The sequence below is a fragment of the Diorhabda carinulata genome, chromosome 11 (assembly GCF_026250575.1).
Source record: "Diorhabda carinulata isolate Delta chromosome 11, icDioCari1.1, whole genome shotgun sequence".
Taxonomy (NCBI): domain Eukaryota; kingdom Metazoa; phylum Arthropoda; class Insecta; order Coleoptera; family Chrysomelidae; genus Diorhabda; species Diorhabda carinulata.
Window position 1 is genome coordinate 9,420,729 of NC_079470.1, and position 27,693 is coordinate 9,448,421.

Genomic DNA, 27,693 nt, shown 5'->3' on the forward strand with positions numbered 1-27,693 from the left:
ATAAACACAGCTGTTCTGTTACGCTTGAACGCAGCTCTATAGAGATGGTTAGGATTTTTTACGATTCCAGTTATTTAAAAACGACTATTAGACAGTGGCGGTTAGGTTAGTTTTGATCTTGATCTTGGTATAGTTTGAGAGATCAGATTCAATTCAAATTTTGAACGAGGTGCAACCATCAACCCTTCTATGATAATTCTTGGCATAAAAATAAAGTGGTGATGAGAAAATTAATGTCATTTTTATAAAAGCGTCGAGTGCTTTCTATCACATTTTTAAACTAAACTTGTGCTTCGGAATGAAACTAGTAAAAATTAAAAACGATTGACATCGAATACCTTACTAAGACATTACAATTGCATTGTGAGCTAGCTGGATAAATGGGGAAATGGAGACTAAGAGAGTCGATAAAGGAAAAACAATTCGCACCACCCGGAATACGAATCGAGCCTAGATATATTGGTATATAATACTCTCGAAGCTTTGCAAGTTAAGTCACATACCGAATTTATATTTCAGTCATCAACATACTCACCGAGAAACAAGGGATTATGGAAAGGGAAGTCTTACTCAGTAAATAATTTTCATTAATCATTCGAACCACTTTTTCAAAGTTTGTCAAATATTTTATTGTAGTACAAAATTATAAGTGAACTATCTTGAAACACGTCCAAATTTCCAGAAATGTTCCAAACATCTTTACGTTCATTTTTTGAGTGTATAGAACAAATTTTTCTATAGCATTAATTCCAGTATTAGATATAAATATGTAGTAGGTAAAAGATGTAGAGGATAAACTTTGGAGATGACATTTTAATATATTGTGAAATTGATATTAATCAAACCCTCAAAGCATGATTCTAGATGGAAGCAAATTGTCTGTTGGTTCATTTGAGAAAAGCACTAATAATCGAGCCATAAGAAAAGAGAAAGTTTTTTGTCGTTAATAGTTCAAATATTAATATTTAGATTTTCTATTTGTATCTTGCATTATAGAAATTGTCGTCACTTCAATAATTTTTTGGAAAGCAAAAAAAATTATATTTTAATACATTTGTAAATCCACAATTTTTATAACGGCATCTCGTTGCTATTGGCAGTGTCAGTAAATAGTTAAGATACAATTTATTTTTATATTAATTGTTCAGTATTAACTTTGTGTATGTTGAACTATTTCAATCTGGTAAAGTAAAAACTTTTATATGGAATTTTAAAGAAATATTATTCCATTAGGTAACCAGAATCAACGAAAAATTCTAAATAAAAGTTTTTTAGTGTCCTCATTACAAGGTTAGTTTGAGTAATTTTACTAATTAAATAGTTAGAAAAAACAGATGTCAGGTTTAAAGGACTTTTTAAGAACAAAAGAAGGAATATTTTCACAAAAAGTAGCATGGGGTCGTAAAAAAGGCAAGTGAACGTAACAATTAATATTTTGATTTGAAATAAAAACGATATAATGAATATCCACTGCCAAACCGCAAATCTAAGATAAAAATACAAAATAGTAACCGAAATAGATATAAATAAGCAGCTCATAAATGTTAAGAGAAACTTATATTCAAGACCATTTTCGAGATTATTACAAATAACGTAACTGCTCTTTTCCAAATATTTTCTTCCGCCTCTAATTGTTAGAGACTAGACCATGCGCGCTGAGTGCTAATGTACAGAACAAACCAAACGTGGTTCAGGTGCTTGTACAGGTGGTTGTGTAGCTGTGAAATCATAGTTATTAGTAACGCTCAATAACAATAGTAAATATATTCAGGATATTAGGGTACGTAACTTCAAATATTTGATTACATAATATTGTGTATCACTGTTTTGGTCAAAAATAGTATTGTTAGGTTAAAAAACCGGTTAGGATAAAAAATTTAAATACCTTAATTACTGAATGGAAATATCAGATTAATACTTGAGTCAACGTGAAATATAGTGTACAATAATTGTACAATAATTTCGTTAGAGAATACTCAGATAGGCAATTCTCAATTGAGGAATATGTGTTTTTTAATTGGCCTATTTTTTAAAGTATTGTAATGAAATTTCAGGATAATATTCCACCTATTGCACCTCTATTTACTTTCAGCTTTTGAAGGGTATAATAAATCGTCGGAAAGATTCATGATAAAAAATTCGTAAACCTAATTTTTTATGAGTCATAGTTTTATAATGTTTTTGTGATAAGTAGGATTTCCTTTGTCTTGGACAATATTATATGTCAAATGAATAAAAAAATCGCAATGAAATAGACAATTATTTGGTTCTCATAATTATTTCATTTCAATTATGTCCATTAACCTCAATTACGATATCATTTCTTCCATATACCTCCCCATAAAAAAATTCTGTCTGTGAATGACAAACAATGGATTTACTCGTGATGTATGGTGTGTCCATTAAAAAAAATGAGAGTAAATGTTTGTTAGTCTAAAACTCGAGACGGCTGGACCGATTTGTCTTATTTGTGGAAGTCCATCCAGAGAAGGTTTAAAAGGTGAATAAATATGAAAATGCTCGGAATTAAATAAAAACAACAGTTTTGTTTTTCCTTGATGTTTTATCACAAATTTAATTTCTGAACTCAACTATAATATTTGACATTTGACAACCAACTATCTGTAGATTGATAAATCTTAAGTTTTGGCACAAATTAAATCTGAACACAATCATAATATTTGAAATTTGACAACCAACTATCTGTAGATTGATAAATCTTAAGTTTTGACACAAATTAAATCTCAACGCAATCATAATATTTGACAGTTGACAACCAACTATCTATAGATTGATAAATCTTAAGTTTTGGCACAAATTAAATCTGAACAAAATCATAATATTTGACATTTGACAACCATCTATCTGTAGATTGATAAATCTTAAGTATTGGCACAAATTAAATCTGAACGCAATCATAATATTTGACAGTTGACAACCAACTAAAATGTCGATCCATCCTCTACGTCGATCGATACATCAGACAGAGAGTCCATCCTTCTATCTTGGTGAGTGACAATTACCGCTACGTGCGCGAGAACTTTCTCTATTTCGGTGATCTTTTGTGATTGTGACATTTCAAGTATATACGCTCTTTTTTTGTTGATCTTTTGTGATAGTGATACTTTACTGCTAAAATGCGAGTATTTTTGCAACAAGATGAAACTGCAAATGTATTTGCGAGGCAGTTGTTAGACATTTGAAATAATATAGTCGCAGTAGACACCTTGACTGGATTCATCACATTACTCACAGATTTCTGTCACATCACAGATTCAAAAGAGGAGCTTATTCAGTGTGTTTTCCCAGGTATAGCGCAACAGTTCAATAACCATAATTGGTTGGCTAAACGAGCAATATTGGAGGCGAAAAATAAAGATTTCGAAGATCTCAATTCGACCATTCAGAATTTTCTTCCGGGACAGTTGGTTTCCTTCAAATCAGTCGACACCGTTATAAACCGGGATGTCGTAGTCAACTAAATTAAATTTACAGGAATTTTACTGGATTACTACCTTACAATTTGCAGTTAAAAGTAGGATCAGTTGTCAACATGCTGCGTTACATAATTCAATCTCGACTCTGTAATGGAACAAGACTGGCTGTGAAAAAGTTGATGAATAAAGTCATTGAGGCAACAACATAAAGGGAAAATACAAAGGAGAGGATGTCTTGATCACGCGCCTATACCGATAATTCCAACGGATTTACCAATCGATTTTAAACGTTTACAATTTCCGGTGAGACTGGTCTTTGCGATGACCGTAAATAAATCGCAAGGCCAGTTGTTGGAAGTTTGCGGAATCAACTTGGAGTTTCCCTGTTTCGCGTGTTCGCGCGTGGGAAAATCGTCATCTTTGTTTTTTTACGTACCACAAAACAAAACAAAAAATATAGTTTATTAGAAAGCCTTACATTGATTAACAGTCTGTATCATAACTGTTTGTATCTGTTAATATCAAATTGAAACCTCATAAATAGCCAGTATTTCAGGAAAACTCTGTTTTGTAAGTGAGCATCAATATGAGTAATTAATAAAAAATAATAATAAAACTTCATTCATACCGAGACGGGTACTAGTTGGAAATAAAAATTATACAGTTTAAATTTTATTATTAATTTATATACGATAATGAATTTTTAATGTAATTAATACTAACCTTATCCAATCTTCTTACCTACTTGCGTAATATTATTTTGTTATTTCTATGACTATAAATAGATACAGCAATTGAACATGCGATTAAGTAGGAGTAACTAATTGACCCACTGACGTATTTATGAGCTAGACCGCATTTCCTTAATTTATTGAACTTGACATTCAACTGGTTATTGAGATAACTAAGCAAACTATATTTATACGATTTCACAGAAGTAACAGTTTTTTTTTATACTGCAATCTATTGGAGTGTAAATCAACTCCGAGGGAAAGCAAAATATAAGAGGCATGGGGAAACAAAACGTAGTGCATGATTCGGCACTATGATGTTATTTACTATCAATGATAAGGGAACCAATAAAGGAAGTATATATAGTTGAGTAAATGAAGCCGTAAAATCAGAAACCTTTTAAAGAGGGGAAGTAATTAATTATATTGTATAAACAATATGTTCTTCTTCTTAGCGTGCCGCATCAAGTCCCCTTCACGTTGGCGATCAGCAAGGCAAAACTCTGTCTATCCTGAGCTAGTCTAAATAACTGTCCCGCTTCTCTTATCCCACTCCATTCTCTAATATTCTTCAGCCAAGAGGTTTCCTTTTAATCCCTCTTCGACCTTCGACTTTAGCCATCATAATCAACTGGAGGATACTAAACGGGCTACCACGTATTATATGTTCCAAATAAGCTATTTTCCTGTATTTAATGTTTTGCTCTGTTGAGGACTGCATCGTTTGTTTGCATAGCTGTCCACGGTATCTTGAGCATACGTCTGTATAACCACATTTCAAAAGCCTCTAAGCGATTAATGGTAGAGAAGTGACTATAAATAACATTTGATTTTCCGTTTCCGGAGGTGAAATTTTAAATTATCATTAAAGAAGAGTGATCTCATTTTAAAAAATGTTCAATCAATTTTATATTTTATTTCCTTATGGGGATCCAGTTGTTCAGTAATGTAGCAACCAAGATATTTGAAACTGGTAACTCTTTGAATCGTTTTTGAATCATCTTTCCGTTGGTCCCGGCATTTTTGTAGTAATATATTCAGTGCAAAAAGTGCTTCTCGTGTTTCCAATCCATTTCTGAAGCTGAATTGAGTTTCGTCTTGATCTTCTTCGCACTTATTTCTGATTCTAGCGTTGATGATTCTTAAGAATATTTATATTTTATAAAAATGACGAATAATTTAGGTTTTAAGGTATAATGAGAATTATTAAATATATTCATAACAGCTGAACTTACTCTTTTTTGTTACCAGCACCTCTACTAAATAAAACGTGCTATTGGCAACACTGAGTTTACCCTCTACGATTCTTTCCAAAAGATTGATTTTTAAATCGATTTGAACCGCAGCCTGTTAAATCGATTATAAAAAATCGAAAGGTGTTTTGAGTTGAGGATACAAAATAAAACTGTTCAAGAGTTTTTCAAAATGCCCTGTTTTATATACATATCAGTGTTCTTATTTGTTTATGTTTTATAGTTTGTCTTAGATACAGTATGTTCTATTCATCGATATGTACAATGTATAGATATTTATAATGTTATCTGATTATTGTTTTACTTCTAATTTGTTGTTGTTTACTTGTTTTTCTTCATCAACGTTATTATGTATCATGTGTTTTTAGCCTTGATAAAGATCAAATAAAAGATCGAAACGTTGGCATTTTAAAAAACTCTTGGACAGTTTTATTTTGAATCCTCAACACCATTCGAAATTACATACTAGGAAGGACAATAATTTCAATTTCAAGAAAAGTATCATGATAAACAATCTCGGTGATGTCTTATCAGTAAAATTTGGGATTTTATAGTTCAGGGAATTCGGTAATAACAAATATACTGGGATACGAGCTGTTCCGTTTATCACTTGCGATGTTCCTGGCAATTGAGAAGGCGCTCACGAGGAATTCATGATCCCACGATACTCATATATATCACGGCTATTGTGTGAACATGTTAATGAATAATTTTTTGCTCTATTTTGTAAATATTGGATCAAGCTTTTGGTGCAATGTTAAGGTTACATTCAGCTAATTGTAAATAATTATATGGCTTTTACCAAAAGAGAAAAAAATTTCAAGAGTGTAAAATCGATTCACTGAATCGTTTTAGTGAAACATATCGATTTAAAAAGTCGATTTATTTGGTTCGAGGAATCGATCATATGGTAAAGTGAGAAAGTAAAAAAATAAAATCAAATGTATAAATGCAAAAGTTAGTAGATAAAAATCTATCTAATTCATTAAAGAAAATAATACTTTTTAAACAGTGCCGTGTTTAGTTTCATTTAATAATCGTTCAATAACATCGTTGTAATATTTACATAGGCATCAATGTCAATGGCAGACAGACGTATAATGTTGCCAAGAACTAGAAATTAGTTTCAAACATCTGGCTCAGGCATTATGCATCGAATAAAAAGTGCACGTTTTGATATTTTCTGATGAATGAATTAATGCTATGAGCCAAATCTTCAAAAAACTAATTTTTCCGACCATATCAACAACAAGATTAAATCTAAACAAAGAACTAACAATGATATTATTCAACAAAGTTTATCAAATAATATCTTGGTTACAATTTTACGTTTCCAATAATCAAATTATATTGCAATACAAGGTGTCTCAAAACAAATTTCACATTTAATAATAACATTTCAAGAAAAATAAGAAGTTATTGAAAAATGTTTGTTACATATAAATTAAAATAATAAATAATCGTATTATTCTGTTTATTTCCATTTTTTATCGCTTTCCACTCTCAATAAATAATTTATCGGTTCTTGGGAAACCTCATGAAATTGAGAGAGACATCGAATTAATTACAAAATGATTTTCATCCATTTTCTAATTATAGCCTCTACTACTAAATCTGCGCTTCATTCCAGATATATTTCTTGAGATAATCCAAACTCTTTTTGTTTTGATTTCTAAATATAAATTTTAAAAAAGCTCTTGACAATGTGGTTCAAATCATTCTATAAACGGGATTGTTATGATAACTTCCACATTGTATTTAAACACGCGTAACGTATTTTAAAAACGATTCAAAGAATACGGCTTTTTGAATGTATGCCGAGAGGTCTAAAGCATCACAAAAATAACGGTAAAAAACAATTACGAGCATCTGGAGATAATTGCATATACAATTTTCAAGATAAATTTTTTTTAATTATGAAATGAACTTGAATGAATAAGTATGTTAGGTCCGTTAAACCAGTCAGTAGTTTGAAGTGTTCTATAATGATTGATTTGGTGCTGGTATTTTATGCCAGTTATATTCAGACAAAGAACCCCGTTCCTTTCCTATAACATATTCGATAATACGATGATGGTTCGAAGAAAGAGTGCCTTTTATATACAAAACTTCCATATTATAACAAAAATATTCTTTATTTGAACCTAATCTAATATCAACTATTCGTATGGTAACTTTTGGACGCAGAGAATTACCTACAAATCATTCCAAGGAACGGATCACTTTCAGGATAATATTTACGTAAAATTTCCTGGGTTTCCTTGACTGTGTTTCCATGTAAGAAATCAACACTTGATCTTATTTTCCCTCCATATTTACACAATAATTGAAACACTTTTTGATGATGATGATTTATGTAAAATTTTGACAAATGATATCAGGAATGTCAAAGAAACTAATAGTACAGTCATTGTAGTGAATTAACGCAATATACTACATTACATTTGGATAATGGTAGCCAGGTAGATGTCATTTATACAGATAGCATTTGATCGCGTGGATGCCTTGCATCAAAGGAACGCGTTGAACATATGGTGAATTGGCGCACGAGCTTACAATCGATCATAAACAACAACGAATTGATGATTACGAGCAGCTTTTGGAGCTACTCAATCGTAATAAACCCAATTTTTTGCGTTAATATGTGAGAATGGATCAAACATGGCACCATCATTCCATAACTGTCCTAATTTACAGTCAGCCGAGTAGACTGCACGTGATGAACCTACTCCAAAGTGTGGAAATATGCAAAAGTCGGTTGGCAAGGTGATGGCATCAGTATTTTGGCCAGCACATGGTATGATATTCATTGACTATCACATTGTTTCCTCGTAGGGAGCTATATTGAACAATTAAATTAAAAAGAATGTTTTTCTGTGCTATTCTACGATTTTTTCAGCCTATCTATTATAATCCAAAGAGACTTTTTGTATTTTGATCAAGCCCTTATTTAAGTCTTCGCTAAGAAAATATATTAGCACCGTTAGTACCCTTTACAAATCGCGCCGTCGCAGTTAGCTCTTGAGCTACATCCGTTTGGAACCTCCAGACGCCATTACGGAATCATCCGATCGAGTATACACGCCGATTGTGAAATGCATGCTGTTATATGTTTCTGAGTATTTAAGGCTGACATTTATCGCCAAATCAGTCATTTTCTGGAGAAAACATGAGTGCTGAAATGGGATGAAGCCCTTGAAGACGGCAACACTAACAAACATGATAGGAATAGAAGTGAGCGGCACAAAATATACAATACCAATCCCTTGCAGAGCGATTACCATTTATTTCTAGACTTGAAGACATACAATGACGAAATTAAAAGTATCGTAATGCAATGGTTATCTAATAAGGTAGTTACATTGTTAAACAATGGATGAAAAAGTGTGTTACTACAAAATTCTACAGAAAAGTGCAGTAAAGTATATTCTTTCAAGTGAATAACTTTTTGTTGCACTCCGGTACTTTCAAAACACGTCTTGTATAAATTTCAAGAAATACCCAAATACAATTATTTTAAATTCTAATTGCCTTTCTTAACTTTCACGACTTTTTCTCCCTTTTTTTTTTTAATAACATCATCTTCTCCATCCTCGAATTAGTTGTCTCTTTTGCCTAAACATTTTTTTCCTTTTTCTGTTTTATCGTTATAAATATGGTGCTGTAAGTTCATTTAAACTACTAATACTGGTGAAAAAAATTTTAATGTCATTTTCAATTATTATGTTACGTAAATTGAAATTGTGAACGGACCGTGAAAAGTAGAAAGTAATTACAGTGAAGATAATAATAGTTTTATTTTGTTTTTAATGAAACAAAGTTACTCTTGTTTGTGTAGTTAAAAACATTCATTTTTCCAACTATAATGTATACATAATAATTTCTAATATGACAAGATTTTTAGACCAACAACATTGGGCTATGCTAGGATATTGTTAAATAATTATAAAAAAAACTGAATCAAATTTTCATATCATTCGATTATGTACTTTTTAATTCATGTAAATTTTTCTGGGCTAATATATTTTATCATTTTTGATTGTCATTAGACTAAAATTGATAAGATGATAAATTTTGATATCGCAAATATTTAAGTATTATTAAATAATGTTCCCTTGTATATTAATATTATATATATTAATAAAAATGACGTGATCCCTTGTATTTACCAATAGTAGTGTAATTTCCAATAAAATATCGTGATTAGTTGTCCCACTTCAATTATTCTAACCGAATTAGTATCAAAACTAGAGCCAGATGTACCGTCAAAATTGCTCGGATTAATTTTAAATAAAATGGTAAGCGTGACTTAATCGAGTGTATCGGAAAGTATTGTCGCTTCCTTAAATCATATTCAAATAAAAAAAAATAACAAGCAAATTATTCCTATAGTACTCTAGCGTCCTGTTTACATCGAGATTTGATTCCAGCAGTTCAGTTGTTCTGCTTACAATGAACGTGAGGTTCAACAATATTTGGGAAACACTGAGAAGCAATGATCGTCATCGATCATAAACTACCATTCACAATCACACAGTCTAACGCACGTTTCGATAACCAAGTTATTGTCTTCAGAGACTAAAGGTAAACTAATACATATTGACTTGACGTACTATACTATAGAGTGGGCTGTAACGAATATGCCCTTTGTTCATACATATAGCAATTATTGAATAAATTTTTTATCATTTTCATCTTACTAAAATTTATATCTTGATTATTACTGTTAGCGTATTTTAGTGCTATGTGCTCTTTAAACTGAACATTGAAAAATCTCTTTGTCTGCCCGATATGTTTCTTTCATTTCTTGTTCTAGTCTGCCATCACTTTCTCATATTATATTGAATGAAAAGTCAGTGATCCCCGCGAAAAAAAAAATCATCCTTTAACAGGTAACCTCCCACTCTATTGTTTTGATATTCAAATGTAGACGTGTAGTTCCGGTAATCTCGGTTAACCGGATGTTAGACAGTGACTAAAATGTATGTAGAAACTACCATATCGCACCGGTGAACGTTATGGTTAATTACATTTGTTTTTTTTTTGAACACGCACAGTGTCGAAGCACTGTATGTAATAACAAGATAATGGAAACAATGAAAAAATACGAGGATAATCAGAAAATTACAGAAATAATTCAATAATTCCCTTTTAAAAATTTTATCTTCAAAATACGATAAGTTGAAAACACTTGGATATTTTTCTATTTGATACGTAGAGCGGTGTCATTGAGTTCTTAGCCTAATATAGAAAGAAAGGTCATTATAAATGAAAAAAAAAACTGTTTATTTGTCAATATAAACTCCCTCAATTTCCACACACTTTGTAGCTTCTACGCCAATATAGTTGTCATAGAGTCAAAATGTTTCTACACCGCCTGTTTATATTTCATCGTCGTTATTAAATCTTATACCCCTTAACTCGGCTTCAGCTTTTCGAACCAAAGTAGTCGGACGGGACCAGATCAGGGCTATATGGTGGGTGTTCAAGTCTTTGAAGCCTCATTCGTGTACATCAGCCTTGGAGAGCTAAACGGTGCGGACTGGAGCATTATCATGAAGTAAGCGCACACCTTGGCAGATTTTACCGTGCCTTTTTTCGATAATTTGGGACGCAATTGCCTTAGTAAGTCAGTTTCATTACATGGATTTCACTTTCTTGCTTCTATCAGCAAAGCCTTAAAAATCAGTCCGAACATTTTACTCGATGCTGCTTTCGTACTACGCTGAGAATTCGAGACACCTACCATGCACTAGTTTTTCTCATATTTAAATGCTCATGTAGGATCTTTAGAAGACTGGACTCTTTTGGTCAATTTCAAGTTTCGTATTCGGCACAATTATATGAATCTATTATACTTACTCTTTCGAATCCTTATACACCATTTTATCAATAATTCATCAGTGTTCTACTGTTTATTTGAGATCAAAAAGTTATTTACTTCGCAACAGCTTCCAATCCTCGACCAAAAATCAGATTCATCAATCTTAGGATTTTTGCTCACACATCTGGAGCTCGGCTCCCAATTCGATTTATAGGTAATCCCGAGTTGACCAGAAACTGCGACTGCTTGGAGAATAGAAGGAAAGTTGCTGAATTAGGGCTGTTTTACCGATACTAACGGTAGGAAGAGAATCATCTGAGCTTTCAACAAATCACCCTTGAGTAGTATTTGACTGTTTCACTCAATAGGCAGACGAGGTTCTTGAACAACGACTTCGCCTGCAGATGCACGGAACGTCAATTTGTTACCCTTGGACCGAAATCTGTACTTACGTTCGATGAAATCAATTGTCGTGATATTGATGTTCGATTTTGATCCACAGAACTCTTAAGGGTGAAGTGTCACTGGTTGTCCTTTGATAATTCTTGAAAAGTTATGGCTATAGCAATGAAAATCTCCATTAACAATGCTGGTAATTGAGGACTTCCCAACCCTTTCCTTTTGTTTTTAATTTAAAATCGCTCATAACATTTTTGAACAATTTTCAAAACTACGTTATATCAGAGAAAACATCTAAAAATCTTTGAGCTTCTTTATTGAAGATCTTTGGCAGTAAAGATCAAAGTGGTCACTGCTTAACTTAACTTGTAAGGATATAACATATCCTTGATGAAATAACGTATCTAGCAATAATTTTGGCACAACATTTTGGAATCTAAAATGGGTTGTAATAATACAAAATCAAAATAGTAAAAATACTTAAAAATGTTTATTATCTCGACTTAAGTGACGCAAGACCTTTTTTATGACAGTTCCATTAAAATTTCTTATTATTTGGAAATGAGAAGAAGCATTTAAAATTTGGTTAAACAGATCCCTAAGCCTGACATTTTTCGAGCAGAAGCATTTACCGTCCTCTAGCCTGATGGAGAAGATGGAATGCCAGGTGCGAAGCTCCCAAAAAGTCGAAAATCAAGAATTTTAACCCATATATATTTTGCGAATAAGTCAGGAAGTTAAGAGCTTCATAACTGCCAACTCGGATTCAACGGAATCGAATGTTTTTATATCGCCAATATAGAAATGTACCTTAATAATGAAAAATATCTAGAAAAAGCAAATATTTTGACTTTGAGCTTCTCCATTATAATATGCATTAGAAACAAACCTTTATTGTCAAAAATCTATACCAAACGAAATTTTTTATTCGATGCGAATAATCTGACAGCTTCTTTGATAATCAATTATATGAACTTATATGTCTTTTGGCAACATTTTTAATTCTTAGGGGAGATAATAACCAGTAAAATTCTCTACCTTTTGATACCTTTTTCAGTCGTTCAAGTGAGAATAGATTAAACGAACTCTCGGTGTGGATGTTTGAGTTTTACATCATAATTTTCAAAGAAACCTTCCAGGTTAAACATTTCTTTACTTATTTTATTCAATCACAAACATGACAGATCCATCGATCTTTTTTTTTTCGAAAGAATATCTTATCTCGGAAGTAATCAATTTTCTGTAAATAAATCAAGATCTATACAATTAAAATATTCTGTAACACTCCATTAAACTATCTATGTTGGATACATGTCGCTTTTCTAACCAGTAATTTTTTAAAGATCAATTATATAAAATGAGATAAGACGGAATTAGTTTGATAAGATAACCACTTATATGGTTTCATAGGAAAAAGGTAAAATATTCGTCATCGTTTTAGTAGCAATAACATTCTATTAATAACATAAAAGTGAGTATTTTTTTCTATTACTGGAAATTTGATAACTAATTTCATCTACGACAACCACCATTAAAATTAATAATTTAAGAACATTGCCTCTTCCTCGTTTCCAGAAACTTTAGAGGTATTGTCATATTCGGATTGCAAATACTAATCTTATCTATATCCCTTGTGTTACCTTCGGCTTCAACAAACCACTGCATCACGGTTTCTTCATCTATAACACCTTTCTTGATACTCCAGCTATTATTTATAATGTAATAAAACACATACTAACAGAAAGGAGGTGTCTGGCAAACCGAGACTGATTGTAACATCCATTGTCTATCCAAATTCCGTGAGGTATGAGGAAGCTGTCCAATCACTTACATGGCGTTATCAGCCCTTAGACGTGTTGGTTTACAAATAAAATTACAAATCTTGGTGCGCATTAGTCTGTCAGATGCCACCTTTCCGTTTAAGGGTTAGATATAGAGAAATATTTATTTTTGTTACAGATGGATGACATAGTGTGGGCTCGTGACCATACAGATGGTTACATTTTGGGAAGAATAACAGAACTACTAGAAGATGGAGTTGAAGTTACACCCCAAAGTTCCAAATTACCCAAAAGATTTCTACCGTTCAGTGAAATATTTAGAGCCAATCTAGATGACAATAAAGATTATGATGACAATTGTAAGTAATCTGACATCAGCTCTCTCTTACCTTATACTAATTCATGTTTTTTATATTGTAAAATTTTGTATTTAAAAGCCATATTTTATCAAATTAATAATATACTCAGTGCCACAGACACACTTACACCTAGCAAAAATTGTTTATTTCGGTAATATCATCCAGAAAAGTCTTCAAAGTAAGGACGACATTAAATAAACTGGCTAGTGAAAGGGATGTAGAGCTGGTCTAGGCTTCTAGATCTAAGAAGATTAGGAGCAATAAAATTGGCGATAACTTGGCCAAGCTGGAAATGGAAATTCTTCACTCGTGGATTAAGGAACACCTTAAGTTGTGGGAAAAAGAAAAAACAAAAAGTTATATGATTTAAAACGAGCCAAAATCTTTATTAGAGCTACCAACCCGTCAGAGTCAGAGGCTTCTCCAGTTCTGTAGATCTTCCATGGTAACCAAAGGACTTGCAAGTGGATTATCCAAGTAACTAGGACCGACAAGACCCATTCTTAGTTTTAGTATTATGTCGCACAAATGTTCAGTGGGGGACAAATCCAACTATCTTCAAGGTGTATTTGGCTATCTGGCATGTTATTTTACTGAACTGTTGGTTTTTGAAGTGACCTGAGGCAAATAATTAGATGAGGTTTTACTATATTATCTTGTATATACCATCGTGCATTCATATTGCCCAGATGAAGACTAAAAGGAACCCTGAACAAAGGCATTTGATACCATAAATCCAACTTCTATTCTATTCGTCTTCCTAGGAATACAGTTTTTATTTGTTGAAGGTATACGTTGAACAAGTGATATGTTGAAGTGTATATGTCATAAACTGCCTCTTACTGGCGAATAATTCCTCCCAATCCTCTCAATCATAGATACTCATGTTTTCTGTCTTCGAAATCTGAATATGAAGAAGACATTAAAAAAAGTATTGTGTACCTTGTGAGATCAAAATAGAAAATGCGAAGAAATTGTTTAATACAGAGTGAGGCTTTTTTTTGAATAAATGATCGTGAATAAATTACACATATTTTTTTTTACTATTTTTGATAAAATTCGTTCTTTTCAGGTGAAATGATGTTTCTTAATGAGGGATCACTATTAAATAACATACGCATACGTTACTACAAAGATAAAATTTATGTAAGTTAGGTCTCATTTAAATTTTTCAAGATCATTTCAAATTTCAGTCGAAATTTCTCTTATTGGTGATATACTCGTATATACTGAACACCATTTATTGCCATAATTATACTGTCCGACACTAAAATGGACGTTAGATAATGTAACCTATTTTCGCAATATATATTACACAAAGCCCATGTATTTTATGTCAAAATGTGACATCGAACACACTATTTCGTACTACCACACACAATTACATCAACGCGTGCTTCGATAATCAAATTATCGTCTTTAGAGACCGAAGGTAAAAATTGACTATTTTCAAATTGTCAAATTTTTACATTTAAGATCCTGTCTAAGGGTCTGATTACCATATTCGGATTGGTATGTCTTTGAGTGAATGCATTCGAAGTAGTGACACATGACATGAGGATTTGATCCCGATATCTTGAGCAACAACTCGTAACCTTGTTGGCAATTGCATTGATTAAAAAAGAAATAAAGAAAAATTGAATTATCTGCATTTAAACTCGAAGGTTATCGATTCTAAATGTTTTGATTACTGATATTAGATTCTAATAAAATAACACTTTATACATATCTCCAGACTGATGAAATTCAAGAAATGAATCAGGTTTTAAAAAATGTAGGCGAGATATGTTACATAATAGGATAAGAAATTAAATAGTATAGTATTCTAGGTACACACCACATATGAGGCGCCTAGAATCAAAAGCCGCCAAGTCCATCTCAATAAATTTTCGGAAAAGAGGAAAAAACTATCACAAACATACCGATCATCACAAATTATCAATTTTTTTACTAAAAAATCAATAATTTTTAGTTTATAACAGAAAAAATGTATGATCGAGATCCCCAAAATACGAGGCATATTTTTTAAGTAAGTACCGTTTTGCGGTTCCGCAGCCGCAACCCCAAGGTCGGCGTTTCGCACATGCGCGCCGGTTACCTATATCTCATGTCTTCGCACTGATGCTATTACAGTCTGATTGTTATATTTCTTCTTGTTCTTTTTTATCATAATCCTTTTTACTGAATACACTGTTTACACCACCACTACACCAACACTCACAATTACACTGTCTGACGCGCGTTTCGATAACCAAGTTATCGTCTTCAGAAACTAGTTTACCTTCAGTCCCTGTGTGTGAATGTGTAAATTTAGCATGGGGAAGTATTGAAGTATAAGCCGGTAACAGAGCTTCCCCCTGTCTAGGGAAAAAAATTTGCTGTGTTCACTATAACTCGGCCGGAAATTATATGGAAATAGAAAATCATGATAATTTAGATAAATTTCAATCAAATCTTCCCCCTCAACGTTCTCTGCTAATTTTTATTTTTTAAAAAATTTTTGACGGCCATCTAAATTGTGAACTTTCATTTTCTACGAAAATTTTCGTCATTTGATTGATATCCATCGGTCAAGTAGTTTTTAAATAGCAGTGAACACGGACTTTGAAAAAGTGAAGAGAAAATTTTTTTCCCAACTTAAACAGAATCTTCGATTCCAGCTTCATACAGCAAATTTCCTTCGGCATTTTCGATGTCTTCAGCCTCTTTTCTCTCAATTCTTTGTTTTATTCTGGCTTCGTTGCTCGGCTACTTGAATCTCGGCCCTGTCAATAATGCGATTACTGTCCGCCAATGGTTGCATAATCATGAGTGCTTGTGCCGCCGCTGACAGAAAAGTTAGATAAGCACCAGCACTTTCATTGAAACTGCATGCAGTTTTATAAGATGCAAATTCAACAATAGCAATGGAAAACTTTGTACCTGTTCGACGGCTGCGTTGCCATCCCGAACGTCCATAGCTGCTAGAATTAGAGCGTTAAAGGCAAGGAGATTAAAAAGACAATAACTTCAAGAATACTGCTTAAATCAACTTAAAATTTTAAGTACATATTCTTGAAATGTTAGACAATAAGATAAAATAAAAAAATTCGATTTTTCTAAAGTGAAAATCCTAACCCTCTCCTCCTGAAGCAGCCAATGCAATAAAAAATCATGCATAGTCTTGCAAACCATTTTGACTTTAGTCCTCTTAGATATTTAACCAATTCTTGGGCCAAAGCAGCAGTCTTTATAACCATATTGTATAAAAGTCGCAGGCTGTTTTTACAGTGCCTATTTTATGTGGTCAACTTATCTATCTATTCATTTAAAATGAACATAAACATATTTGTCGTTGCTTTAGTCAAATTGAAAAAAGGAGCAGATAAATAATTGATAACTATTATTAGAAATATAACAACTTCGCTTTGATAATCCAAATTAAAGAAATCTGCCCCAGGGTGCATAAAAACAGAGTTTAAAAAGTTAATCAAAATCCTGAGTCCTATCAAAGTTCTAAACAAGAGTTATATGAAAATACATGGGCTTCATGTATATAAGGACTTGCACTTTTTCAAGAGTCAGAAGGAAGTTGAGTTTTGTCAACAAACTATCAGTTTAACATAATCTTGGAATATAAACTATAATTTGATTCCTTTAGTGTTTTTTTTTATTTTTTTAGTCGTATGTTGCCAATATTTTAATAGCTGTTAACCCTTACAAAGACATTCCCATATTATATGCCCCAGAAACCATAAAAAACTACAAAGGGAAATCTTTGGGCCAACTACCACCACATGTATTTGCAATTGCTGATAAAGGTACTGTATATCAATATAATGAAAATAATCGGAAAAAAATGTGATGTTTCTTTTTAATCCTGAGAATGTGATAGAATATTATCAATTTTTACTTTCAGCCTATAGAGATATGTTAGTTTTGAAGCAATCACAATCTATAATAGTTAGTGGAGAATCTGGTGCTGGAAAAACTGAATCCACGAAACATTTACTGAAATTTTTATGCGACAATTGGGGAGCTGAGGTTGGTACTCTAGAAAAGAAAATCTTAGATGCCAATCCAGTATTAGAAGCATTCGGAAATGCTAAAACTACAAGAAACAATAACAGTTCAAGGTAAAACCGATCCAAAATAAAGAAGATCGTTTCATTTCTTCTCTTTTAGGTTTGGTAAATTTATAGAAGTTCATTTCGATAACAAATTTAAAGTAGCCGGTGGTCACATATCCCATTATCTTCTAGAAAAATCTAGGATATGTTCAGCTGAAGGGGATGAAAGGAATTATCATATTTTTTATTTGTTATTGGCTGGAGCTCCAGATAACTTGAGAAGCCAATTGAATCTTACGCAACCCGATGACTTTAATTACTTAAAACATGGCTGTACGAAGTAAGTATCCTTAAAGTATATACGCAATATTAAAGAGCAGTGAAATATACTTACACCTTCGAATTTAAATAAATGGAAAATAATTTTTCTCAAATGATTACAATAGAAAGGTTTTAGGAAATAATTATGAAAATATATTCGTTAAAAATTTCACTTATATCGTTACCTCTCTAAATTATCCTGTGTGTGACGTAGTGGTTATATGTCTTATAATTAGTTACAAAATATGGAGTCCAACCTTTTCCTTTATATTTGGAGAAAAAATTTTTAAAGCCACTATTTTAGATGGTTGTATCATTTTGATCAGTTTTTAAAAAGTATTCTTATTTTTAAATCTAGAAATTAACGTACACAAGTCTGGACCACTTTGTATACTATTATTCTGATAAAAATGATGAAGTTTATTAAGATTTGACAAAAATATAATTAAGTCACATAGATCACTACTTTGGCAGAAAAAGTGGCAATACATCTAAAAGTACTTACTCCAAACCGTCTTGCACGATTCTATATTCCCTTGACTGGTTTAAACGATTCCAAAATAATTGGAAAGCGTTTTCATTATTTTTATGGTTCAAAATTGGTTTTCAGCTCTTTTACAAAAATTAAAAACAATTTGAATTTTCTTTTTATTCTTTTCAAAGCATAAAGATCGATAATTAATGCCTAAAAATGAATCAGAAATAATAAAAGCAATAGGGTACCCATCTACAGAACACTGACATATATAAAAAAAGGTAGGTTAACTCTGGTCTATGGAAGTATTACTAGTTGCCTATTACTAAGAAGCTAGACATATAATATCTTAATCATACATCATGTACTTTCAAGATCATTTATAGGCAAAAAAGAAATTTGGAAAAAATCAAAATGACTGCATATAAGACAGTAAATTAACCAATATTAACATGGAATTGGAAGCAAGATACAAGCAATGGAGATGATCTACTTAGGAGAGCGAAGGGAATAACAAGTAAAGACAGAATTAGAAACGAAGCATCAAGGAAAGAATTAAGTATTGAATGAATAGCTGAGACGATAGAAAACAACAAGCTATAATGGTTTGGACGAATGGTTAGAATGTCAAAACATGAGACTAAATAAAGCAATATGGAAAGCACGATCAAATAATAAACGGAAAATCTAAGAAAACTTGGAATCAAGAGATAGCAGAAATATTATAATAGAAAACAAAGAAAACATAGCACCTTGCAATAATTATGGCAAAAATAATACAAAAAGTACAAGGAACTCAGCCCCACTCCTTTGTGTTGATGAGAGCATATGATTATAAATTGTATGATTATACGTTATATAATTTTATTTGAATTTTATAGTTCCCATAATTACTATATGAAAACCTTTTTTTCAAGAGAATATCCTTTGAACGTGGCGTAATATTTATGTATTTTATTATATTATTCCTAATGTTGATTATTCATTATTTTTCTACATTACTTCTGCAACTTCTCTTCAGTTTATTCAATTCATATAATATTGATTTTATAAATATTATACTTTATAATATACTTTGTATAGATACTTCACTTCAACAGCTACAGAAAAAAAATTGGATGCTAGCCGAAAAAGTTCTGATCATAAAAAAGGGGCGCTTAATGATATTCTTTTGGATGATGTAAATGGTTTCCTGGAACTGGACCAAGCTTTGTCACGATTGGAAATCAATGAATCCGACAGACATTATATATATTCAACAGTGGCGGCTGTGCTACATTTGGGTAACATTGAATTTGAGGATAATCCCGAAGATACGAGGGGAGGATGCAGAGTAATTGGTAGGTAAACTCTGTACAAAAGAAAGGAAATTTTAATTCATGAGAAAAAGGAAATGAAAATATATACTACATATATCTACTTAGGAAAAAAAGAAAATTACGATAAACTGTTAACATTTTCAATTGAAAAGTGATAGGATGAAATCTGATTTAATTTATATTAAAAAATATTAAATATCCCTAGTCAAAACTGTGAAAACTTTTAAGTATTTTTTTCAATTTACATATTTAAAATAGAAATGATATACAGAAATACATGCATTTGTATATGTAATGGTTACTTTTCAAAAAGGCAGTTCTCACTATTATAATCTGTAACTTATTACTTTGAAATTACGAGGGACAAATTTTGTGTTGTAAAAGTGGATATGTTGGTGTACATAACATTCGCTCAGCGACTCTCAAAATTTATGTTTCAAATACTTGAATGTGAAATAAGATGGAAATCAAATAATTATTAACTTTGTTAATATAAAAAAATATTTGGAAAATTACTAAAATTGATACTGTTTCAGCTTCAAAAGAAAAACACTTACTTATAGCATCTAAATTATTAGAAATCGATCCCAATGAACTTAAGCAGGCATTAATTTCACGAGTTATGCAGAGTGCACGAGGTGGAATGAAGGGAACTGTTATTATGGTACCTTTAAAAACTTATGAAGCGGTTAATGCAAGAGATGCATTAGCAAAAGCTATCTACAGCAATTTGTTCGACTATATTGTGAACAGGATAAATAAAAGTATACCATTTCAGGCATCTACTTATTATATAGGTGTCTTGGATATTGCTGGATTTGGTAAGTACCACTGTTTCAACTAAGTGAATAACAATTTATTTTAAATTGCTTATTTTTTAGAATTCTTTACTGTAAATAGTTTTGAACAATTCTGTATCAACTACTGCAATGAAAAACTACAACAATTCTTCAACGACATGATTTTAAAGTCTGAACAGGAATTGTACAAAAGGGAAGGTCTCAATGTACCAGAAATACAGTTTGTTGATAATCAAGATTGCATAGGTAATCTCATTCTTCGTAAACACAATAAAAATATTTTGAATAATTTTTTTATTCAGATGTAATAGAAACTAAAAACAATGGAATATTAACTCTTCTCGATGAGGAATCCAAACTTCCCAAACCCAGTTACACTCACTTCACTGAAGAAATTCACAAAATATGGTCGAAAGAATATAGATTGGGACTTCCTAGATCTTCTAAACTAAAGGCACATCGCAACCTTAGGGATAACGAGGGTTTTTTGATAAGACATTTTGCTGGTGCAGTTTGTTATCAAACAGTAAGTAGTGAAACTTGAAAATTACCTAAGTATATTCTTGAAACCAATTCAATCATTACATTCAATTTATAACATTTATTCTAAAACTTCTATATTATTTATTATTAATATTTCCATCACTTCCACTTGTACTAATTAATTTGTGAATATAATTTCTTTTTAATTAGATATATTTGACTCGTTAATATATTTTATCGATGTCTGCCAAGTAAGCATCCATGGTAGTGATGACCTACTCATTCGACAAAAAAAAGAAATTACACAGGGCCAAATGTGGACGGGATGAATGAGTCTAATTCGACTAAATTTGCGCCTGCGAGCGTAGAGGTTTAAGTTGGCGCTTTATGGTGCAAGAGCACTTTTTCCAAAGTAGTCGTTATATATCACACCCTGTGAATCAAAGTAACCTTTCCTGTCAACAGAACATAATTCGTATCCTTTGGAGAATACTCGGATGTAGTTCTTTAATTAATTTAACATTTTGACATCATTTCTGTCTTTGAAAAGAACACGGCAGAGCAAATGGAACTCATTTCAAAATGCTCCTAATCATTTGGAGTAGATGAAAATTTACGATACCACTTCACTTTAATAAAATAATTCACCATTTTTATCGTACAATCCGCACAAATGACATTAAATCAACTGGAATTCTCTGGTTTTAGTAGGTCTTTGTCTAATGGAATGATATAAACTTAAAAATTTTTCATCCAGTTAGCATCTACAAAATGTTTCTTTTTTCCTATTGGTTATTGACTTATCGTTGTCTCTATAATCAATTTTTGTCTTCAATAATGATACCATTTCTTTATTTAGAAATATTTTATTGACAAAAATAACGATGCTCTCCATGCATCCCTTGAAGGCATTATTCAAGAAAGTGGGAATAAATTTATACAAGCATTGTTTTCAACTTCAAGTACTATGAAAGGCAAACTTACATTTAGCAGTGTAGGAAATAAATTCAAGATTCAACTAGGAGAATTAATGGAGAAATTAAGGAGCAACGTAAGTATTTAGCCAACTAAGTTTTGTAGAATTGTTGCATCTGATATTAATGTGATTTTCTTGTAAACTATACTAATTTTGATCACAAATGTTTCAGGGTACTAATTTTATTCGTTGTGTAAAGCCAAATTCTAAAATGGTGGATCAACAGTTTGATGGAAATTTGAGTTTAATGCAATTGAAATGTTCCGGAATGACAACTGTTTTAGAACTCATGGAATATGGGTATCCAAGTAGAACATCCTTCAATGAACTTTATCAAATGTACAAACAATATATACCCAAAGAACTAACAACTCTGTCGCCTAAACAATTCTGTGAAGTAAGCTGTAAAACAATTTTTGTTATATATGTTACAGACCGTTTATTAAAAATAGACCATATATAAAAGGACTGAGGATATTAGTCTATATGTGTGAAAAGCTTGTCTTTTAATGAACTGTCCAGTCCGTTGGTAAAAGGTCTAGTCTGTTTATATAAGACCCAGCTGCACCTACGCCATATATATATATTTCTAAGATATTTGAACACAATTTTTTTTATTTATTTATTATAGAATGGACAAAGAATAATGACATTCTGTTAAATCTAGGTTCCAAGGTATACAGGAATTGAAGTAAATTAATATTTTAATGGTGTAGGAAATGCCCCTATAAGAAATAGTTTTGGAAGAACGAAGAGATTAAAACAGAAACATCTTGAAAGCGTTTTCCCGATCTTGATCCCTCCAAAGAGTTATTTAGGCACTTTGATACTGCTAGATCTAAAAAATAATCAATCAATACAATCGAGTTGTACCTCCTCACTAGCTTCTTTGCAGGGCATTGCTACCCCAGGAAGCACTTAATGAGATTAGGTTTTGCAGAAACAGACGAATGTAGATTTTGGGAGTATCTTGTTCTAGAATATCGCACATTTGCAAGGGATACTTTCAACGAGATATCTGTAGGGGCAAATATATAACTTTAAAGCCAGCACAGATACTGGAGGTTATTAGAACTTAGAACGGAAAGCGAGTTATAGAAGTTGAAAATAGCTATGATATTTTAATTCAAATCTACATATTTACTGTTAATAACCGATTTTTATATCAGCGTCTGTCTTTGAGGTCATAAAATAGTCAAAAGTAATACATTTACTCACTTACAGATATCTATTAAAAAGATTTCATTATGTTTATAAGGAATAATTTGTGTTTTAGGCAATGTTTCATGCTTTGAAGCTCCACGACAAGGATTTCAAATTTGGTGTAACAAAAGTTTTCTTCAGACCAGGAAAATTTGCCGAGTTCGATAACATCATGAAATCTGATACGGAAAATATGAAAAATATAATAGGACAAGTGAAGAAATGGTTAGTTAAATCTAGATGGATTAAAGCACAATTCTGCGTGCTAACGGTGATCAAAAGTAAGTAAATTTAATTAAATGTCAGTTGTTACGTGAATATTAGAAATAGATATTCCAAAAAATTGCATATTTTAGTGAAAAACAAAATTGCTTGGAGAAAAGAGGCCCTTATTATTGTGCAGAAAACTATTAAAGGTTATTTGGCAAGAAAACAACACCGCCATAGAATATTATCATTGAGAAACATCCGAAGTTTGAACACCAATTTAAAACAAATTGAACAGAGCGCCCAACAATTGAAAAAAGATAAAGATTTAGTTACAAATGGCATTAATACTTTGAAAACACAGTTTGACGCAGCTATAGATGCAATCAAGGTATGTGTTATAATTTACTCGCAATATAATCGGGAGAACTTCAATAGCTTCTATGTCATTCATAATTTTTTCTGCTATTATTGTACCTTCATTTGCATCAGCTTATTGAAAGTCTTGAAGATTTAAGTTTACAAAGAACTAGAAATACCTAGATACCTTTTATATATATATATATATATATATATATATATATATATATATATATATATATATATATATATATATATATATATATTGTATTTAACTCTTCAAAGAAAAATAAGTGTAAGAAGTAAAGGAAGGATATTATCTTATAAAGAATCGTATAAAGAATTTTAGGTACTGAGCATGGTTTAGAAAAACTTTTGACAATTTGATATGTGGGTATGGCATATTTAGATAGAATTAGATTTAGAATTTAGATAGATTAGTTCATTATATCCGTATTAATTAATATAATTCACCTTCCGATTACCATAATATTATTTTTAGAAAAACGAGAAAATGGACAAGGCAGCAATTGAGGATTTGTATAAATCCCTAGTTGACAAAGTAAATCAACAAATGGCATCGCTACAAAAGAAAATCCAAGAACAGAAGATCGCCGAAGAGCAGGAACGTTTGAGGAAGATACAAGAGGAACTAGAGAAACAGAGAAAGTTGAAGGAAGAAGAAGAGCGAAGATTGAGAGAGGAAGAGGAAAACAGAAGACTTAAAGCTGAGATGGAAGCTAGAAGGAAGATAGAGGAAGAAGAAAGAAGGAAGCAGGTGACTCATAGTTTTTATTATTCAACTATTCTTTTTTATTATGTCATGTGTTTATAACTACAGGAAGAAGCTGATAGATTATTGGCATTGAAACTTAAAAAGCAGCATGAAAAAGAAGAGGAAGAACAAAGACGATTGCAAGAACAAGAAGAACAGGAAAAGCAAGATAGGGAACTTGCTCTACGCCTTGCGCAAGAAAGCAATGGTTCTATCGAAGAAAGTCCACCGATGACACGCAAGTATGTATGTTTAAACATGTTTATTCACTTTAACATAGCAGTGTCATATTATTGAACGGCTTCAAAAGAACGAATTTATGCAGTTATTTCAAGACTCGTTAATATTATTCTGTACCAGAAAAAGAGCAGTGTATATTATCGACTAAAATATAAACGAAAATGTCACAGACATGAGGGAATAGGTATATGACAAAAAACTGATGAAAAAGAAAAAAATTGACAATCTTTGTATATTATTACAGTTACTTCTCATGTTACTTAGTTGTTATATTCAGCATATTGAAATAAGTGTGGACCAATAATATGAGAAACATTAAATAACCTAAAAAGCGATTTATGATCTGCTATGACTTATTCTAATGTAACTGCTGGACTGTCATATATATAAACGATAATATACAATATGAAAATCGTCGAATCATGTTTAAAAAGGATTTTCAAATAAAATAGTCCCAGAATGATGAGTAATAGTAAAACCATACAGGGTACAATAAAAAACGAGTTTCACTATATTTTATGTAACAAAATTGAAACAAAACACCCTGTATGATGCTTTATTAGAATAAATTCTTTTGATAACGTGTCCTATACAAATTTAAATATAATTTATTTTAAAGCGTATTGCCAATTTTCAAACAACTTGTCGAAAATTGAGCTTCAATGCGTTAATGTGAAAAAAAATTAATATCTGGAATAAATAGAAAACTTCAAATAAAAATAATTTTATTTGAATTGGATTAGTTATGTCAAAAACATTAATTGTATGTATATACAGTGGGGGTCCTACTGCTTCCTTTGCCGCATCCCACATTTCTTATGCCACACTTCTATCTATCCGTTCGTTTTCCTGGATAACTGTGTCTTTCATGGTCTGTTCAATTCCTTCCTTTTAGGTCCTTGATGGTCTTCCTCGTCTTCTTCTCGTCTGCGATTGATACATCAATGCTTTCTTTAGCCACCTGTTCTGCTCTATCCTTATCACATGCTGGTACCAGAGCATTTGCTTAGTCTGTATTTTCTCTAAAGTCGTTATATTCGACCTGTTCTTCGTTGTATATTTTCATTTTGTATATGCTGATGGAGATCCTGCCCGATTTTCTCATGTAGTTTATTTCCACAGCCTCTATTATTTTTTCCTGTGTATCCATCTGTTGTCAGCTCTCGCATCGATACGTCGAAATGGGCTACACTATGACTTTGTATATTGTCATTTTTGTGTTTAGTTTAATTTTTTCTGACTAAAGCAATGAGGTCAAAATTTATGCAGCTTTTTCAATGTCAATATGTATTATGATTTTTTTGTAAATATATAATTATGTCCTTATTCTCTCAATTTTCTAATGATAACTTTTGTTCATATATTTTCCAAAAAAGGAATGCATGTGGTTATCTTGTTCTTTAAATCTATTTTGTACATAAAATATTGGAAGAATTATTAAAAATTTTAACAACCATTTTAGAAAAAATTGGACTATCAATTTATAAACTGTTTAATATTTATTTTTTCTATTATTCAGCGGCACGGTAGAACCAGACAAAATCATCAAGTTGAACAGGTATTTATTTGGTAACGATTTTTTGGTAGATATTCAGTAGTAATGAGATACAGTTTGTCGTCAGTTGAAGTCTACTAATAATACTAATTCTTGTTTTTATTGTTACTAACTTATTTTTAACTTTGATTCTTTTCATGTATATTACATTGCTGCATCTAATCGTAGTAATGCAATATAAATTAATTAAAGTTCATACTTTTACACATTCATCAAATTAAAAAGATTCTTAATGATATCTTATTTTTTTTATTTCAGCGAAATTAAAATATTGAATATTCAAATAAATCTGTCAGTTAATTAATTAAAACTTTGACCAACCACCTTTTCGTGCTCCTTTTTATGAAACTTGATAAAATTTGAAATCTGCAGCACTATATAGATATAGATACACATTAGGGGTGAAACTATTTTTTTCTACCTGAAGAATTTTTTATGCCCATATGGTGATCGAGCTACTATTTCTGTATGACATTTTTTATTTTTATTATTCATGTATCAGTATTTTAAGATTTATAAACATTGAAAACAACATTATTAAAGACCCAATTATTTAGAGAAAGTCCATTTTCTGGCAGTGTATCCTCTTGAACTTCTTGTCTAATGTTAATTTCATTTGTGCTGTGATATCTACACGTATGCCAGGGATTTGGTCCAGAATGCTATCTGAAATTCTTGTCTTATTTTCTAATGAACTCTCAACATAGCCTTTGGCTTCACAGTACCATCCTCCGTGTTGCTTTATTTTCAGAATATCGGCTTCTGAGTCTGAGGAGAGATGCTGACGAGCGTCTGAAACAATGTCCTGTGTATCCTCTAACATTAGGTAAATTCATATTACGATATTCAATGGGTTATACAAATTTCCCATCTCATTTCGTAATTTGAATCTTTTCGACACTTATATCGTAAATATCTATTATTGTAATTGAAGATTCTATTGAATATTATAAAAGCACGGAATAAGATATATACGTTACGTAAATAATTATTTTGATATTCCAATAACAAAAAAAGTTTTAATAACTGACATTGTATTGGTAGACTTTTTGTAGTTATCGGGTTGAAGTAGATATAGAGGCTCTGCTGAACTGTTTAGTATATTATTATAAACAAAATTATGCTTGAAGTGAATGTTGTGCACTG

The 27,693-nt window shown here is 31.5% G+C and overlaps 1 protein-coding gene across 8 annotated transcripts in view; it reads left to right on the forward strand.

The window, feature by feature from the left end:
• The first annotated feature begins 1,643 nt into the window (after positions 1-1,643).
• The window catches only part of LOC130899687 (myosin heavy chain 95F), a 31,322-nt gene continuing 5,272 nt past the window's right edge, over positions 1,644-27,693 (forward strand). For 2 of the 8 annotated variants that reach the window (XM_057809820.1, XM_057809819.1), the window contains exons 1-17: positions 1,644-1,780; positions 13,604-13,784; positions 14,857-14,930; positions 17,446-17,584; positions 17,683-17,899; positions 17,949-18,173; positions 19,713-19,969; positions 20,485-20,769; positions 20,830-20,994; positions 21,051-21,274; positions 22,091-22,282; positions 22,380-22,604; positions 23,484-23,691; positions 23,767-24,008; positions 24,480-24,755; positions 24,819-24,994; positions 26,512-26,550. In XM_057809820.1, coding sequence (XP_057665803.1) covers positions 13,604-13,784; positions 14,857-14,930; positions 17,446-17,584; positions 17,683-17,899; positions 17,949-18,173; positions 19,713-19,969; positions 20,485-20,769; positions 20,830-20,994; positions 21,051-21,274; positions 22,091-22,282; positions 22,380-22,604; positions 23,484-23,691; positions 23,767-24,008; positions 24,480-24,755; positions 24,819-24,994; positions 26,512-26,550 — 3,125 coding nt within the window. In that variant the 5' untranslated portion in view covers positions 1,644-1,780. Of the gene's footprint in view, positions 1,781-10,857; positions 11,047-12,937; positions 13,116-13,603; positions 13,785-14,856; positions 14,931-17,445; positions 17,585-17,682; positions 17,900-17,948; positions 18,174-19,712; positions 19,970-20,484; positions 20,770-20,829; positions 20,995-21,050; positions 21,275-22,090; positions 22,283-22,379; positions 22,605-23,483; positions 23,692-23,766; positions 24,009-24,479; positions 24,756-24,818; positions 24,995-26,511; positions 26,551-27,693 lie in introns of those variants that run through there. The other 6 variants (XM_057809822.1, XM_057809818.1, XM_057809817.1 and 3 more) reach the window with 5 other exon arrangements.